Source organism: Brachionichthys hirsutus, chromosome 1, assembly GCF_040956055.1.
Source record: "Brachionichthys hirsutus isolate HB-005 chromosome 1, CSIRO-AGI_Bhir_v1, whole genome shotgun sequence".
In the NCBI taxonomy this organism is placed as follows: domain Eukaryota; kingdom Metazoa; phylum Chordata; class Actinopteri; order Lophiiformes; family Brachionichthyidae; genus Brachionichthys; species Brachionichthys hirsutus.
In genome coordinates this window covers 13246516-13265862 of record NC_090897.1, presented here as the reverse complement: position 1 = coordinate 13265862, position 19347 = coordinate 13246516, and the positions used below count along the sequence as shown (strand labels likewise).

At 45.3% G+C, this 19347-nt stretch overlaps 2 protein-coding genes across 2 annotated transcripts; both read right to left on the bottom strand.

The window, feature by feature from the left end:
• Positions 1-1826: 1826 nt before the first annotated feature.
• On the bottom strand, positions 1827-10546 carry bbs4 (Bardet-Biedl syndrome 4). Its single transcript, XM_068741801.1, has 16 exons — positions 10520-10546; positions 9859-9901; positions 7445-7524; positions 6928-6991; positions 6651-6762; positions 6372-6444; positions 5878-5931; positions 5658-5785; positions 4984-5038; positions 4803-4871; positions 4517-4669; positions 3816-3987; positions 3565-3634; positions 3333-3477; positions 3031-3226; positions 1827-1975 (listed from the first exon to the last, which is right to left on the bottom strand). The coding sequence occupies exons 1-16, from the start codon at positions 10544-10546 to the stop codon at positions 1827-1829; spliced, it is 1590 nt and encodes a 529-aa protein (XP_068597902.1).
• A 1963-nt stretch (positions 10547-12509) lies between these two features.
• Positions 12510-14776, bottom strand: senp8 (SUMO peptidase family member, NEDD8 specific). The gene is made up of 2 exons (XM_068741842.1): positions 14655-14776; positions 12510-13802 (listed from the first exon to the last, which is right to left on the bottom strand). Exon 2 carries the CDS (start codon positions 13785-13787, stop codon positions 13131-13133), a length of 657 nt encoding a protein of 218 aa, XP_068597943.1. The 5' UTR covers positions 13788-13802; positions 14655-14776; the 3' UTR covers positions 12510-13130.
• Positions 14777-19347: the final 4571 nt, after the last annotated feature.

Genomic DNA, 19347 nt, shown 5'->3' with positions numbered 1-19347 from the left:
AAGATGCCGTGTTACAGAAAGTTAAAGGGAGCGTCAACCCCCCCCCGACAGTCAAATACACAAACAGATGCTGGCAAAGCAACCTCCCTCACACGTAGGTTGCTTTTGTGTTTTCTTGGCATGTCCTCGTACTTGCACGCCTATCAAATCAGCATTCCCGTTTTTCATTTTGAAGACGCCGATGCGTTGATGACGACCCGACAAGCTGACGACCTCGGGAGGCGATGCGTCGATTTAACCTGATAATAAAAAGATGGATTGGCTGCATTCACTCTGACCTGAGACAGAGGACAAACAGGACTCAACCTTTGTCACCTCAGTCTTACGGCTCCATCTACAGATGGAAGTGAAGTTAAAACTCAGATACAACAAAATATCTGTCCTAAAAAAAGTCTGATTCTGTCCCCCGAGGTCTGTGAGGCCCATGCAACAGGATGGCTAATAATTATAGATTAAGTTCCTTTAGATGAAGAGCCACATTCCAACCTTCTAAATGATATTAATACAGTTCCAAGGAGAGTTTTGAAGCATCGGTGTGCAGAGACGCTACTTCATCGATTCTACTGCTGACGGTAAACAAGTAAATAACGACCGAATGGAACCATTCATTTGGAAGTTATGGCTCCGGTTTAGAACACAGATGGGGAAGCAGGTAACAGGACAGCGTGGTGGAACGATCCTCTCCATGTTGGTCGAGTCTCACGAAACCGAATGACGGGAGAAGGAAGCACAAAGAGCAACACACCAGTTTAAAGTTTCTTCTTTAATAGGAAATACATCACCCTCTATAAACATGGCATTTATTCACAAATAAAAGTATGTACAGCTCTATATCACAAAGAGCATCCTGTTACCATGCAGGAGCCCCGCCCTCTGAACTCAGGCAGCAAAGAGCATCCTGTTACCATGCAGGAGCCCCGCCCTCTGAACTCAGGCAGCAAAGAGCATCCTGTTACCATGCAGGAGCCCCGCCCTCTGAGCTCAGACAGCAAAGAGCATCCTGTTACCATGCAGGAGCCCCGCCCTCTGAGCTCAGGCAGCAAAGAGCATCCTGTTACCATGCAGGAGCCCCGCCCTCTGAGCTCAGGCAGCAAAGAGCATCCTGATACCATGCGGGAGCCCCACCCTCTGAGCTCAGGCAGCAAAGAGCATCCTGATACCATGCAGGAGCCCCGCCCTCTGAGCTCAGGCAGCAAAGAGCATCCTGATACCATGCAGGAGCCCCGCCCTCTGAGCTCAGGCAGCAAAGAGCATCCTGTTACCATGCAGGAGCCCCGCCCTCTGAGCTCAGGCAGCAAAGAGCATCCTGTTACCATGCAGGAGCCCCGCCCTCTGAACTCAGGCAGCAAAGACCATCCTGATACCATGCAGGAGCCCCGCCCTCTGAGCTCAGGCAGCAAAGAGCATCCTGTTACCATGCAGGAGCCCCGCCCTCTGAACTCAGGCAGCAGCGATTGTCGCAGCATTTCCTTTGTTTATTTATTTATTGGTAAAGGGCTGAATTCATGATTAACCTGATTGCTAATCTCATTTAAATATTAACTAGAACTGCTCAAATGCCCATAATGCCCCATTTTGCTGACTGAGTTCTCAAACGGCAACATCAAATGGGCCGTATGGACTTACAGCTGGACTGAGATTCACTCCTTTGGAATAAAATGACAAGTACAGAGCAAATCACAATGTACTTTTCTGTGTATGTTACATTCTTGTAGCAGACATGTGTAAAAACCAGAGGCTTTGCTTTTCACTACGAACAACCCGGTTGCTGTTGGAGAACCTCAATGTTCCTGCACAGCATGAGTGGTTAGAGCTCCCAAAAGAATTCATGCCTCCACCTTGGACTTCCTCTTGGAGGCTCTGGCTTTGGCTGACTCTGCAGGTTCTGGGGAGCCTGGGGGGTCGGTGGGAGGGCTGGGGGCTTTATCCAAGTCAGCTTCTGGCTCAAGGGGCATGGAGAGGCTTTTGGAAACTCCTGACAAGAATGAAAGTAGAACAGTTGCTTTTCATTACGTTTCACCTCAGGTTGCTCCGTAAATGTTCCCGACGATCTCCACAAATAAAACCCTTCACTGGGGGGGTTATCTTACAGTACTGCCGTTCCCACCTCCCACGCTGACATACCGACGCTACACGGAGAGGAATAGAGCCAGGGTGTCTGTAGATGGGGTGCATGCTCACACTTCCTCTCTGACGGCACCCGGTTGTCCCAACTTGAATTTTGAGCCAAAGGGCTTTAAGGCACGAATTTCATTCTAACAGATTCTTTTCAAACCAAAACCAAGTTTAAGGTGAACGTCGTAGAGCATCTGAATTTGAATAATAATCAGCTTTCAGATACGGAAGGTTCCAGCCTGTCATAGATAAATCCTGATTGATAGATTATCTGCTTAAACATCGATACCCTCAGCAGACACAGCTCTACAGCACGGCACATACTGTACTAACTCCTGAGTGTGTTTACAGGCTGCATTTTGACACACAAGTCGGTTGTTAAATGCTGGTTGGAGATGGAGCTGTATAAACATGTAAGACGCGGAACTCGAAACGCAGCCCAAGAGGAGTGGAGGAGAAGCTAACAGGCTGCTCTGTAGAGCTGGAAGCTGCAACAATCGTTTCAGAGCACCCTCCAATTTATTGGCTTACCTTTATTAGTTTTCCACCCCACTGACATGACATTGTTGTCACGAATTTATACTGGCCAGGGGTTAGCTTCTCATTTCAAATATTCCATTTGGCCTTGGCCTGTATTTTGTCTGCCACAGCGGTTCATGAGGCGGTGAACAGGACGGCTTACGTTCCCATTCACAATAAACGAAATAACTCTTTGGTTTAATGACGGGGTGGAGATTAGGACGTTTATCATCACCTGCGTTCGCCAGAATAATGCTGTAACGTTGATGATCAAAAGGAAATCATGACTTTACTGCAAAACGGTGTCGTGCCACATGCCAAGCTTTAAACTAAGGCCGCCACCAAGCTGGCAAAGTGCTTGTTAACACCTTCTAAACTCGTGCTGGAGGTCCGTACCTGTGGCTAGCTTGTTGTAGCTCGCAGCAGAAGACATGGCCTGGCCTAGAGCTTTGTTAGTGCCCAGGGGAGCTCCGGGGGCTGCGGTGGCCGCTGCAGAGTTTGCTTTTGATTTGGACTCCTTGCCCGGCTTGGTCCACACCAGACTGTCGGTCACCTGCAGGGCAGCTCCCATCTTCTGAGCCATGTCCATGAGCTGCCGGTGACAAGTTGGTAAAGTCTCAAAACGTTTGTAAGCGATCGCTTCAACAGCTGACTCTGAGAGATCGATGTGAACCGGATCGGAACAGAACAGGAAGTACCTCAGAATCGAATTCAAAGTTGCTGCTGCTGTCTCGAAGGAGGTTGACTTTCCTCTCCATCTCCTGATACTGATCAAGAGCTGCCTTCTTTTCACCGTGATTGTAGAGGAAGATGGCAAAGTTCAGGTTGACCAGGGGGTTCGATCTAGAGGAAGGAAAATGCTACATGATTAAACAGCTGAGTAAAAGTTCCAACGTGCCGCCTTTCATGTAGAAAGTGTGACAGACTCACCCATCTATTGTCACAGCGTGCTCATATGCTCGGCTGGCGTTCTCTACGTCCTCCAAGTTGGTCAGAGCCACTGTATACAAAGAGCACGACAGGTTTAATCCGGTAAAGGTAACGCTGATAGATGTAGAGGCTTTGAATGGAAGCACAATTCAGCATGTAGTATGTCCTACCGGTATATAAAACTCAGAGTACGTAATCTTCACAAAGCACCAATTTAAATGTTCCCTTTAAAGTTGCGATCCGGCTCTGACCTGCCAGCAGCATGTAGAGCTCCCCCATGCGTGGGTTCAGATTGATGGCTGCGTTGAGGAAGTGGAAGGCTGAGGCGTACTGCTGCATGGTCAGGTGGACCAGGCCCAGGTTGTACAGCACCTTCCAGTCAAAGGGAGACAGGTAGTGGGCACGCTTCAGGCAGCTGATCGCCTGTGGGTGAAATTCATTCAGGGGAGAGGAAGCCAACCGCTGAGTGGACTGGTGGGAACTTAAATAATGTATGATTTCCTACAAGCCTAAGAAACATCTCATTCCATGATACAGAATAAAAGCTCAGCAATATATCAACCCAATGGAGTTTTCCATCCGAACTTACTCGAGTGAAGCTGCTATGAAGTCTGTCAAATCCAACTTGTGAACTCTATTATTTTGTACAATAACCTCTGCAGGTCGATAACACTTTACTGTTGCCCTGAGACGTTCACAGAGAACGGCATTCCTCTTGCAGAATGGCTTTACAGAGATATCTTTCATCTGTGAAATAAACATGGCGGAATCTAGAACTGTTCAGAACCAAACCTGAAGCACAGAATTGGAACTGGAGCCAGAATTGTTACAATCTAAATGATGCCAACCCTACTGAAGAGGAATGCAAGCTAGTCCAGGTTTCACTTTATCTCTCTGTGACTCGATTGTAAACGTTTTCATCCTAAACTGACTCATGAATCATTTTACTCACAGCTACGTATTTCTTTTTTCCAAAAAAGCACATCCCGATGTTGTTCCAGAGGGGGGGGCTCTCAGGTACCGCACAGGCCGCCACTCGGTACTTGTTCATGGCCACATCAAAGTCTCCGTGGGCCTGCATCATGCTGCCTGCAGCCAGGATGGCCTGACAGTAAAAAAACGGTTGGAGCCTTTAGATAAGGAGGAAGCCTTTGAAGCTATTTACGATGAAAGGTAAATGAACCGATCTAAAAGAAGTTCAATTAACTCTCCTGAATCAGACTAGTACTTAAACGCACCTTGTAATTGTTGGGGTCAAAGGTCAGGGCATTTCCAAGGTGCTCAAAAGCTTTTTGATATTTCCCAAGCTGGCAAAAAAAAAACATAGAAAATGATGAAATCCACTATATTGAGAGAAAAGTATCTATAGTAACAGTGTAGTACTCGTACTGCAAAAAGCTGCGAGAGTAATCTACCTACCTGTAAAAACAACAGGCCGAGGGTAGTCAAGAGTTCTGTGTTCTCTGGAGAGAATCTGAAGAGAGAACAAGACAAGTCGAATGCGAAATGTCACTTCAACTGCGTCAGTAATTACATTTAACGGCTGCACTTCTTCTTAAGCAAACATAGTTGATATTCAAGGAATCTGCTGATTATTCAATCACAGTTTGACTAAGCATAATTGTGGAGTACTAATTATAACCTATGGGGGGGAGGGGGGGTGCTGCGGCTCGCAGAAGAAGAAGAAAACGAGGCAGGGCGTTAGAGCTGCATTAAAATAAGCTCCACAGCAGGGCGTCTCATTAGAAGAGAACTAGCTTTGCAGCATTTTGATTAATTCATTCAACCCCAGCAGCAGGTCGCCTCTGTGAGCTTTATTACAGACACTGATGTAATTTCCTTATTTACTCTGTGAACTAATGTTTAAATGGAGTTGGAGTTCTGAACCGAGAAGGGCCTCGGGCTAAAGTGTGGCAGAATCAGCAGATCTGAGCGGGGGGGGGGGGGCACATTTCGGAAGGCAGAACGTCGTCGGATAACGCAGTAAATACTGCTACAATATTTGCAGAACCATTCTGGAAGTGGCTCACACAAATAACTGTAGTTTCTACTTATGGTCACAGAGCATTGACAGCATCCTCAGCTCCACTCACTCCACTGCCCTCCTGTACACTTCCACCGCCTTGTCAGTGTCTCCGGCCAGCAGATGAAGCTTCCCGAGCATCATGGAGGTCTTGTCGTGCTTATTTATTTGGAGAGCTGTGTTCAGGTGCTCTTCAGCCTGCGACAGACAAGATCAGAATAGTTGGGATGCAGAAGAACAAAGTACAACTTAGTACTGTGCAGCGTTTGTAAAAAAGTCCGCTTACTCACATTTTTGAAGTCTTTGATGAAGAAATAGCACAACCCCAGATTATGGCTGATCTCCTGAGGTGAGAAGGCACCACATTACAGATACGGAACTGCTGCTGAACAGGGCTGGATAAAGACTGAGCTGCATATTAATCAAAATATAAAGCTGGTTTCAGAAGACAGCTCTGTGGAACGCGGGTTCTACAGTACCACTAACAGCAGAATTAGAGGGCGCCGTTTAAAATCTGAAGCACGCTAGTGTGCGAGATTAATGGCCTGGCCTAGCTGCGCTCCAGAGAGGAACGGTCCTGGTTCACTTCAGTGTCAAACCACCTTGAACGAACGATTCACCCTTGAGAGAAACGGGTTCAGTTTGGGTGTTTTCCTAAACGTGAGGAGGACGGTTTGGAGAATGTCATGCTGTGTGTTCGGGGGGGAGAGATTTCCAGCTCCTCTTTGCTTTAATAACTTTGAGACAAACTGAAACTCGGAGCCAGACTTCTCTTTTCCTTTACCCAGTCTTTCTCATCCAGCCTTGACGCTTCATTGTAGTATTCAATAGCTGCTTTGTGCTTTCCCAGGAGAAATCTAGTGGAAGAATAAACAGAAATAATCCACATGAGAAACAAGACCAATCATAACAGTTTGAGTGCTCAATGGATATTCTTACAATCCCATAACAACAGACACTGAGGTGGATTAATTTTCCTCTGCTCTCGACTGGCTAACAGTTTGAATGTGTATTTCTGTTTCTCTCTTGTTGGGTGATGGCGAAGCGCCGACAGGAGACTCACAGAGATCTGGCCACTTGCTTTAGATTGTCTGTGCTGTTGGGATTAAGGATGGCACAGCTCTGGAACAGCTCCAGGGACGGCTGGATCTTACCCTCAAGACGCAAGATTAGTGCTGAGGCAACAGAGTAGAACACAAAAAAGGAAGGGATCTTCATCTAAAGTTAAAATTATGCCGGCGCGCAAAGAGAATCGGGGAGCTAAAATGTCGACTGCCATGCATTTAGCTTAAATATTAACGCCCGTACTGCATGTTAGATGAGATAAAACTAGAACTCACCTTGAACATAAATGGCGTATTCACACACTCCATTCGTCTCCTGCAGTTGTTCTTTGATGATTGCCTGCAAGGAATGAGGTGGTTGTTATTTTCTATGTGTGATCGTGGCTGCTGTTGAAAAAACGGTTTCCAACCCTAATGAAGGCTGAACAGATAAATAAGTGCATCACACCCAAGTCTCCCACCTGAACATCAAACACTACCGTCGCGTGCATGATTAGACGTAGTCATGTGAAGTGGGACTGGAACAATTAGATATTCAAGACAAAGAGAGAAGGAATATTCTAGCAGTATACAAGTACAAGCTTTTTCTCAGAGACGTTGTCAAGCATCCACTGATTTAGCGGAATGCATAGTAAATACTGTTTACTCTGCAATAAGGGAAGAACAGAAGCCTGCTCATGCAAGAGATTCATCATCTTTGGTATGTTAAAATATCAATCGGACCAGCGCTGAACCCCGGCGCAGGTCAATGCCCGACTGAAACGGGGACGGCGGTGGAAAGGGGGCTCCTCACCTTACACACGTCGTAGTCTTTGCGGACGTAGTGTTGGTGGATCAGCCAGTTTCTCCTCTCCACAATGGGAAGCTCTGGAGCTGGAAGGAAGGGCACAACAAAACAGGACTACATCGGACAAACGCCGGGATATCTTAAGATCACGCCTCAGGTAACAGTCATTAGCACACGCCTGATCCGAGAGATAACACATATGGAACACGCGTGAATCCACAGACTAAGTCCGGCACACTGTAAAGAAGATGGTCCAGTGAATAAATAATCCATCTCTACCGACACGTGTTTTTTGATGCACTTGAGAAAAAAACACCGGACGGCATTATGTTCAACTAATTCACCATGTGACTCTCAATTTACAGCAAGGTTTTCTTTACTTGAGATATCCTTCCCGTTGCCAGGGAAACTATGTCAGGTGCTGGTGACAGAACAGAGACACAACGAGAGGGGGGGGAGGCTGGAGCTGTGAGCAGTGAAATACAAAGCCTCGACGTTAGAAAGGGTTAGGCAACCGAAAGAACTCAAGCGCGTCGCTCCAAGGCTTCCCGCCAGAGGAGTTCAGCGTATCAAGAAGCAAATGCTATTCCAATTCCAGCGAGTTTGATTCCGCTAATCCTGTTATCACGCACCTTCTACCTTCATCTGAGGCTAAGAATAGAAGCATTGAGTCTGCCACTGACACGGAGGGTATCACTGTTGAACTTTCTGTTAACAATACATGGCGACTTACACGACAGCTCTCCTCTATCTTTAACTGCCGACAATTCAAACGGTGCTCTGTGGGTTTGCTACTAAAACCGGATCCTCTTCAGAGACACCCTCTTCATCGCTGCGTGTGAAACGGCTTCATACATTTGTGCCGTTAAGATTCGGAATGCCCCTATTTGTAGCACCCTAATCCGCTTTCTTCCTGCTGAGACAGCAATAATGTTCTTGTCTCTAGCTTTCAGATGGGGTCCTGTGGCGCTCCAGCCCCCCCCACATCCACAACACTGGCTTGTGTTCAGTGAGTTGAGACGGGATACATGTGTGACATGACATGAGGAAGAACACAGCATGAGTATAGTTCTGTCAAAATTTCATCACAAAAAGGAAGGAATTTTCACAGCTATATTTGAGCTGGATAATTTTACAATTAATTTGCCTCCGTTAAGAGGGGGGAAAGACGCACGCTGAGATCAAAAGACACATGGGGAGAAGATAATGGAAAATACAATGAAATTATTCCAATTATTTTGTGAAGTTTTGCCAGAGGAGAATTAAAAAACCCAAGTCTTTTCCTCTCTTATTAACCTACCAACACTTGAATGAGCGTCGATACCTTGATAAACGACAAAATAGTTCCGTCATGAAACTGACGCTTCAAGGCCGAAACATTCTGTGACGGAACGGTGAAAGAACCTCCCGATGGTTTAACAGGAAATATAAAAACATTTGTGGGTGTACTAATTTTGCTAACATTTCCAATATAATAACTGCAATGCACAAACAATAACATAACATAACATAATAAGCCTAATTACATTTAATGATGATAATTACAGAAGTATGAATTCAGTAGTTTATGGAGACAGCTGAAGTGAAATAACAATCAGTTCCACTTCTCAACTTAATGCATGTAATAAAAAGTGAGTAATTGTCACAAACGTTTCCCTTGGAGTTGGATTTTATTTATTGTTTTGTTTCTATAAAGCATGATGAAGTCACAATTTGCTTTAAAAGAAGGAATGAAGCCTCACGGATTTGGACATCATCTAAATCCACGGTTTTTGTATTTTTAACTATTTTCTCAGTGGTCTGTGGACATGAATATACGGACATGGACATAAACAAATATCTTCAATTACAAGTTATAATGCTGTCTATTGTGTGGCTATACCAAATGTCATAGTGTCTTTTTTCTAATATCTAATATTGGGATTACATCATCTAAAACCCATGATTCATTACTTAATTACATTGAGTTGATGCCTTCACGGTGTTGACTTGATTTGTTGTCTAATTCTAGTCTACATGCTAAACATTTGCGTTTCAAGTCAAATACATGAGAATATAATAACATACATTTAGACAACAGAGCATATAATTAACTGCTCTCGGATTAACATCTAAAATGCTTTGCTGAGAATCCCAAAAACAGGGCATATTAAAAGAAAATCTCTAATCCACTACCAGCAGCATAAAATGGTAAATTCAACCTGAATGATCCACAAATACTGTCCCACAGAGAGAACTGCTGCGTTCACGGCCCCCTCCTACGGTAGAGAGAAGGCCGAGGGTGACCTCTGCAGGATTATTCATTCTCAACTCACCGGATTAGGTTATATATTTTTTATTTTACAAACTGACAGAAATGAAGCACAAAACAAACAGAACTCCGATGTTTGATGAAAGATCGTGGAAACGACCACAGGTACCTTTAGGTGCACGACGTTTCCTGGCTTCAGTAGCGACTGAGAGCTGAAATACAGGACAAACACAAAAACAAAAACAACAACACGAGTAAATAACACGCATAGTCCATGTTACCATAACCCCAACCGTAACGTGTCTTCTGGAACGGAATGCTTCTAATTTAACTCAAATAAACGCGAGGTATTTTTAATTAGATGAACATGTGACTGTACTGCTCGTATTCTGAACAGCCTGCCCTCCTCACAGACGATAAACGACCGTGTTAGCAGCGAGTTCTCGTCCGTGGGCTGTGATGTGGGTCACAAGCATTAGCCGTGTCGTGGATTGGTCTCTAAAGCGGTCCACGGCGCGTATTTTTTTTTATCGTGACGTCACCGTTGCTAAGTATTTCTGTTGTTAGTGCCCTAGTAGCTACTTGTTAGCACTGGGATTAAAGACGCAGTGCTAAATTACCACTGGCTCTAGCTAGGCTAATCAGTTTAGCGCCGACTCTGAGGGGGTTACCCAGGAAGCTAACATTCAAAATAACCCGCGTTATCCGGGTGATATCCTCAAAACCACCGCTACGTCCACTCGGGTTGTTATGACCCACACAGTCCCTCCATCTAGCATGACGTGTGTGCTTGCTGTTGAAAACAAAACTAGCTTTAGCTTTGAACTCACCGTTGTGTTTTTCTCTTCGTCCGCCATTTTCGGATGAGCGACGCGTGAAGCTGTTGCCATGGATACAGGAGCGCGGCGCGGAAGCGCTGCTGGTCGGATGGACAAGTGTCTGTCAAACGTTCATTTCTCTGTATCGCTCTCAAAACAAAAAGGAGTACTGTTAGTTTTATCAAATGTATATAATAACATTACTACACTGCTGAAACTGTAGCGCGCCCCCTAGGGGACATGGGAACAGCCTTATTTATTTATTTTGTCCCAAAAATACAGTGCAAGGAACAAATGTGAAAATCCGAGTCGACAACTCGGACTCATTTGGCGGTTACACAATAAACAAAACGAGGATTAAAGCGCAATCCAGAGTGTCTCTGACTGGAAAATGGAGAAATACATCACGGGAGCAAAAAAGAAAAATAGGCAGTGACAAGCAGTGCTAAAATAAATGTCTTCAAATAAAACACATTCTTCTGAGTATCTGTTGATTTTGACTCGATATATTTACATTTAAATTTATCCGGGACTTGATGATCGTCTAGCCAAGCACCCCCCCCCCCCCCCCCCCCCCAAGAGACAAGAGACAAAAATCACTCACACAAAACTTTACTACAAACAAACAATGAACAAGCATTCCTTAAGTCGTCACTTTTTAGCTGATGAACTGGAGGACCTGCAGCAGCCAGAATTCATTTAGGCTCGACCCCGAAGGTGGAGCACACTAGGGTTAGAAGAAGGATCAGGGAATGTCCTCCTTTAGGACAGCGACAACCCAAAATCTGCTGATTCCCACTCAAACGGATTCATCGCTCCACAGATGGCTGTGCTGTGCATCAGTTACAGAAAAGCAGAGTTGCGCCCATGCATGATTCACCTAAATCTCAATACTAAATCTTGGTGCGATAGACAGAAAGAAATCTGATGAGTGTGTTGGTTAATTGACCATGAAGCAGCAAATCTGTCCAGCTTCATGCTCCTGTCCTCTGTCTCTTTGTCTCACGCAGCGTGCTGCTCGGGCGGCGAATGTTGATGTGAAAGGGATGCCAGCGTGATGAGTGTGAGTTTGTAGGGTCGATAACCTCCTTTTATAAAACACAAATTTAAAGTGACTCCTCGGGTTGTTTTATTCTTATTTAGTCAGCATTACGTCATCGAATGCTTGTCCACGTCCAACTCTCAATCATATACATAAATGTTAAATATCCTGCCGCCTGGTGGAAGGACACACTGCATGTAAGGACTAGTTTGGCCTTCCTGTGTGCCGCCTTGATTTAAAGCAGTTTCAGATGACAGTTTGGGCTGTTCCCATCATTCTGCTTTGGGACTGTTAGAGGCATCGCATTAGAGGATACTTTCACTGGAAATCGAACCCATCGCCTTTTATATTCAACATGATATTCATTTGAAATCTAAGTGGGCTGGTTTTCTGGATGCAGAGTTTGTGCTGCTTGAAAGCAATGAAGATAAAAGTTCTGATCCTGCTTTAGTTTTCAACAATCTGTCATACATTTCCTGTCTTAGATTGTTCCTGTTCCTATCAGCGTTCCTTCAAGAGAATATTGATTACTTATTTATAATGTATTTACGTTACGTTAGCATCTTCGCTACCTCTGCCTGTGGGGTGATGCAGTGTTAGTTTGACCGCTGGCAGCATCGCCGAGTTAAAAACAGACTTCCTGGATGAGGCCCACAATGCGTAGATGGAACATTCCACAATGACGTTCCTCGTCTCTGCATCCAGAACCTTTTTTAATTTAAAGCTCGTGGAAAAGCCCCTGCCGAGATAAGAAATAATGAAGCAGTCTTTGGCAAATAGCCGATTGCAGCTGGCAGTTCTGATTCAGTCTGTCAGATATTACACATCTGCAAACATTGCTGAGCAAAATGTGATGGAAACGTCAGATTTACGGGATTAAGCACATGGCGAAAAGCAGACCACTTGCAACAAATAAAAACCAAATAATAAATATTACAATTCTGTCAACTAAAATGTGACAACACTAGAATTTATTAGCTCAACAGACAATGTAATTCATATTTGCTTTTGCGAGAACATAACACAAATACCGCCAGTAAACGCTGGCCCTTATCCCATAAACATTCGTAGCACGTAGTGTTTAAATGTTTCGGACTGAGAGAGAAAAAAAAAAGCATGTCACGAGAACAGATGCAACAAATCGTCAGGGCCAAAACGAAGATGCACATTCTTATCGTCACTTCTAGTTCGTTTAGAACGACCCTGAGCAATAACGTGTAAACATTCCTACATCGCTGCAAGCTAGGAAAAGGGATGAAAGGAAAGGCTGTGCCTCCCATGTCTGCAGGGCGCATCCTTCATCACCACCAAATACATATATACAGTGGACTAGATTCATGCTGCTGTTTACATATTGTTCTCTGCTGTGCATATAAGAAACAAACACAACACCAGTGACTCATTCAAGGATCTTGAACATTGCTTTGTCTTTTTTTAAACTTGCTTCTATTAAAGAGCAAGATCGAGACTGCAATAGGAATATATGTCACATATAGTTACAGACTGTATTGACGGAGTGCATTCAGAGGCTCCAGCAGCAGAGGAGCAGTTACTTTGCGTATATTAAAAGGAAGGAACACGCTATGGAAAAGACAAAGGGCTGCTCTGAGATAGACTCTGGATCAGTCTGCACCACTCGGCCCTCTTCTCACTGATGTAGGCTGGTGTGATCATTTGCAGAGGAAGGCGGGGTGTGTCATCCAGCCTGGCCTTCTCGCACAAGGCCTCGGCAATACAGATAACATACATGCCACAGTCATAACCGTTCTGCTGTGATGGGCAGGGCTCCTCCACAAACAGTGCCATTCTCTCCGCACCCAAAAAAGGCCCCAGCTTGGTGGCGATGCGCCGCGCGTGCAGCGAATTGACGCCGCATTGCGAGTCGTAGTGCGCGAAGCGGTTGGTTTTCTGATGGTAAACCAAAAGGCTCCAGTGAGATCCCCCAGACGTTTGGCTGGAGTTGTCGTTAACGGCTAGAACGATCCAGCGACGAGAGGCGAGATCCAGAGGCTCCAGAAACACGCCCAGCTCATCGGGGCAAGAGGAACACTTGATGAACTGTGTAACCTGTGGGCAGATGAAGATGATGGACGTCCCCAAGACTCTGAAGCGGCCGGCAGCGAAGTACTCAAAGGCAAAACCAATGACTTGGTCGTTGAGCCAGTAAGGCCCTTCCAGTAAGGACACATCCGAGCACCGCAAAAGGCTGTCCTGGTAGCTCAACACGACGGGGTCCATGCTCCGACAGTCAGTCTGAAAAATACAAGGAAATACATTAGTGATTATTTACTTAATCTATTGATCAGTACAACAGAAGAATATTAATCAAGTATTTTGGTAGCTTTACCAATTTATCAAGTCAAACAGCAACGTTCCTTTATTCTACTCTAAATGTGTGTGCATGATTAGCTTTTTAAAAAATGTATCTCAAATGTTTATCAACTAATTGCCTTCAAGTTTTTGATTGTTGTTGGAACAAAACAAACAATTTGTAGATGTGGGTTTGGGGGAAATAAGATTGAAAGAGGAATTTGTAACACCTTCCAACAAATCAACGTACCCCGTGATTTATCACCCCATAAAACATCATCATCTACAGCAAAACAACAAATAAAACGGTTCCAGATGTGTTCAAGTAAAGTGACGTCATATCTGGGCGCCGTCACGCAACTTTACCTTGCTGATTAAAATAATACTTTGTCTTCACTGGATGATTGTCTGAACTAATAAGCTGCACAGATAAATTCAACATAAAAAAACTACTTGCAGTAATAGTTCAACTTGAGGCTACCGGGGGTGGACCGAGTTCTGATTCGAGCTTACTTTGAAGCTTCTACATGGCACTACAGCAGAGAACATCTGAAGATCAAGGTTTATGGTTCACATCTGAAAAACGTTTTTCTTTTTTAAACATATAATAAAAGTGCGGGTGTGATATCACGGCGATGCGTTCAGTTCTTCAGTAACTGCTGGGACGCTCTTTAGCTTTTAGCAGGAGCTAGCTACAACACTTTCACACGCAGCAACGCAACGCAACGCAGCTAAACAGTCATTTTAAGGCATATACTTAATTTAAAACACGCGCGGTTTGCTCGATACCCCTACCTGAAATGAAACGGACTCAGATTAAAGTGCTGCTAAAACTGTAGTGTTGTCCCTCATTGTGGCGACAAGCGTTAACCGTTTAACGTGGTGAAACAGAAGCCGTGCGCAGTACCGAAATATTTATTTATGGATTGTTTCATAACATGCAAAGATGGAAAAAAAATCTAAAATTTTCAGTCATGTAGAACACTAATGTATAATATCTATTCTGCCCGAGAAAATAAAAAAATACTTTTGGTTTTATCATAACAAAAAGCCTGCCGGCTGTATTTCCTGTTTACTTCCTGTGTCGTCACCGATTCGTGAATGCACAATTCCACTATGGCGACCCCATATTCTACGCAAATCTGCCTCTGATTGGCTGGAGGCTGTGTCGTCACCGATTCGTGAATGCACAATTCCACTATGGCGACCCCATATTCTACGCAAATCTGCCTCTGATTGGCTGGAGGCGACGACTACATTTGTTGCGCAGTCGCAGTTCTATATTTGAGCGGCTGTATTGTTGACGTCATCATCATCTCGAACGAGTCAAATTCAGAGTTGGGGGCGGGACCATGGCGTCGCCATAGTAGGAAGAAAATAGGGGCCTCTTCCCTTTATTATGAAAATCCAAACCTATTTAAAAAAGGTATATCTGCTATTTTTCACGCTTAATAAAATAAAATAAAACAGTCAACGATTTTTAAAAAAGTGCACAGCTTTCAGTCTGCAGACACACCCACTAAAATATTTTATAAACTTAATGAAATAGAGTAAATAAGCGTGCAATTCCTTGTACGACCACCACGTCAAGACGGCTCCACACACAGCGCGTCCCGTGGGTTTGCGTGGGTCCTCCCTCTGCGTTGCGTCGTTTCTCCCCGCCCAGGAGCGGAGTGAACGCGCACCGCTCCGCGACTAGAGCGGCGGCACTGATTAGCACGGTGAAGTAGTTTTCACCGATTAACGAAGGATTGCTTTTTTTAATATATATATTCCAAGAGCCAACATTTACGGATACAAAAAACAACAACAACAATTATTCAGCGCGGACTCGAATTGAAAGGAGTTTGTCCGGAGGCGAGCGGCCGAGGAGGAAACCCATTAAATCAGTGGGAATGAAGTGCGTTAAATAGAGACTCGTCTGCCTACAAGCGTGCGCGTTTCTGCACCGCATCCAGAGAAGACACGGGAACACCTAAACGTCTGGAGGTAAGAGTGTGACCTTTGGGGTCTGCCCCAGAAAAGAAGGGGCTCGGGTCTGGAAGCAGCCAATGAAATCACGCAACTTGTTCTTAAGCTCCTCATTTACACGATGGGGGGGGGGGGGGTTCACTTGCCTTTTATATTACGCATATTTGCTAAATGAACAGTCTCATCGAGCGCTGCGTGGGAGCCGTGGGAGCTCGTGTAAAGTTCAGACTGCTGCAGATCATCTCTCCGAAAGGCACCAGGATGGTTCTTATCATGAACCTGGAGAAACGTTTGATCCAGGTTGGACGTCTTTTGTTTTATTCAGCAGCATTTATTAGAATGCGAGCGCGTCACATTCACGGGCATTCGGTTATTCTGCAGTCTGACCTCTGTGAAAGTAGACAAAGAGCCATAAATCATGAGGATATGTGATACAGCACATAGAAAAAAAAACCCAGACACAGAAAGACACTGACATTCATGCTGAGGAAGTCGGGGACGTCGGCTGCAGCAGGGTGGGGGTGAATGTCGTATTCAGTGGAGGTCATCGGGGCTAATAATGCAGCCAGGACCATCAAGAGTACGATCAGCTGTAATCACAGGGGTCTAAAACTGCTGAGTCATGCTCAGTGAACATCCTCAGACAAACTCCACACCTGGAGACGAAGCATTTAATGGACCTCAGGACGCTTTAGCTGTCTTTTTTATTCTCTGTCCTACTTTGTGTCTTTGTTGGTGATTGGTCTTGTTGTTGTTGTTTTTTTTTTTTGGGGGGGGGGGGGGTCTTATTACAGAGGTGTTATGATAGTATTGCCCGGAATATGAGGAGAGATGAAACGGATAAAAAAAAACGTGTCTCAAATTCCTCGTGTGGCGATTATTTAACGCTCTTTACTTTTTAGAAGAGGTTTGCCTCTGCGTTTTTGACATTAGGGAAACATTGGGTTTGTCCCTTTGGATCAGTATCCCGGCGTCCATTCATATGTGTAAAAACAAGAACCCGACTGTATCTGCGAGGTTCCCTCCCCTCCGATCAGCACAGGTGATGAGAGTAAAAGAGTAAAGGGGGGCTTGTCCTGCAGGAATGTGAGGTCTGAGGAGACGCAGCTGCTGTGGCACGACGGACGGACGGGCGGACCGGCCCGAGACTCCAGCAACTGCTCCTCGTCGACATCTGACACCCGGCGACCTGCGCGGTCTGCTATTTCTAAAAGATAGCCCCCCGCCCCCCCCCCCCCCCCCGTTTGTGGTGTGCTTGATATCACCGACACCACCTGAGGGACACGCTGAATGATGGGGCGAAGACTCGCATGTTGCGTTTCTATATGAACGTGAAGAAGACCTGCCTTCGTGATTGCGGCTTAAATACCCGGTAGATCGTCGAAGCTCCGGCCACCATTAAAACACGAAGTTTCAGCTGTTAATCCTCGCATCTGAACAAATCCGGGATTCATGAGTATATGATATACACACCGTATCCCCTCTGTCAGACATTTTGCCGTTTATAGTAGGAGTATAGCATTAAATAGCTGGAGGGATTTGACTGGACCACGATGGCGAGTGGTACTCTGGTCATAAAGTACACGGAAGCAGTAAAATAACTGTCTGTCCTGGTGAATACTGCATGGATGAGGTAGACCTGCTGCAGCTGGGGCGGCTGACTTGTAATGCATCTTTATTGCTTCCGCCGGGGAGGTTAGGCTGCTGAATTTGCAGACGTTGGAAGGAGGCCACGCCAGAAACCAGAGCCTGCATCCCAGAAGTCATTATGTTGCTCCTTAAAAACATAAATGCAGCGTTTGAAAAGCGGTCCTTCAAACATTTTGTCCTTGAGACAGCCCTTTGTGGGGCGACCGGTCTCTCCGCAACGGCCCCTGTGAGCGTTGGTCTTCCAGCTTTGAGTCTAATGTAAAAAACCCAAAAACGGGAATGGCTCCATCGCAGGCCTGATCCGGATCGTGGCTTGTGTTTGGGCCTTTGGGGAGAGTCCCGTGCTGCACGCTCACATGATCGGGTTGTCCTGATAAGACTCGTGTGGATGTGGCTGGCGCGCACACACAAAGTCGTTCAAGAGGAACCTGGTCACGTTACGTAGAACAAAGCGGGCCTTTCTTCAGCAGAGCCGGGTCTCAAAAGGGCTCGGCGTCCCTGCATTTAGCGTTTCCTCTCATTCACCCGCTGGTACCGACGGGAGCTGGAGTGAAACGGATGAAAGAGAGTGCGTTGTGTTTATGCCATATAAGCTTAACTTTGTTTTTAAATAATCCCGTTTTATAAAGGGAAGATGAGCCAACTGCAGTTCTTATCCATCTGGAAGCTCTGTTTTTTTTTTTTGGTCCCCTTCAATTAAACTTTATCCGTCGAGGTTTTGCTTTGGACACGGAAGCAAGTGTTCACCCTCTTTTCTGAGAGGAACCCCCCCCATAGCCACACGGGGGGGGCTCGATTTTGAATATCCTTTTTGAATATCATATACAGGTATATATATATATATATATATATATATATATATATATATATATATATATAAAAAGAGGCTGCTGTAAGGCCTCGAGTTTCTCTTCCCTGCTGTGGCGGTTTTAACGATCAGCTCCTGGGTCCATGATTCTAAAGGCGTTCATGAATAACATGAACTTGGATTTGGGATGCTCATTTGGATCTCGGTTTGCCTTACGTCAGGTGTTTAACTTAAAGTGGGGGCGGGGGGGGGCTGATAATAAAGGGCCGCTCCCCGTCTTCAGGTCTACCTCGTGTAAGATGCTGCCGTGTTAATGGTTACACACGAGTCAATGACAGGAGCCCCATTGCTGCAGCGTTTGAGCAGTGGTGCACTGCAAACAGGAATGTGTGTGTGTGTGTGTGTGTGGTGGCACAGCTGTGACAATAGCTGCTGGCCCCCTACAAGCCTCATGGTACAGACAAGCATAGGGCCAGTGGCTAATCCTCAGCTATGTGCTGTTGTGTAAAGGTACACAATAGTGTACTGAGCGCCTCCATGAAGCCGCTCCTACCATCAGTTGGGGTGTGTGTGTGTGTGTGTGTGTGTGTGTGTGTGTGTGTGTGTGAGGGGGGGGTGAAAACTGGAATTAAAGTTAATAGAGGAAATATACTATTTCTTTTCATAAAGCTGAAATGAGGAAAGGATGGTGGAAAATCTTGCATGGCTGGAGTTACGGGTCATCCCGTGTTGTTTTGGTGTGTGTGTGTGTGTGTGTGTGTGTGTGCAGAAAAATGGTTTGTGTCTGTGGTTTCTGCTTCACTTTGACCAAAAAAAGTGCAAATCTAATTTAAACATTTAGATCAAATGCAGTAGGGCAGACCTTCCATCATTTAGCCCCTCCTTCGCTTTTAATCTGTGTGGCACATTTTAAAGGTGGATGCAGAGTAGAGTTTCTATTTCTAGGAACTGGGAGGAAAAAGAAGGCCTCGATATATCGACCTCCGTTCTGGAAGAGCGGCGGTTGAAAGCTGCCGCTGCTGCTATCTGAGGTTCATCCCGTGGGTTCCAGAAGTCTGC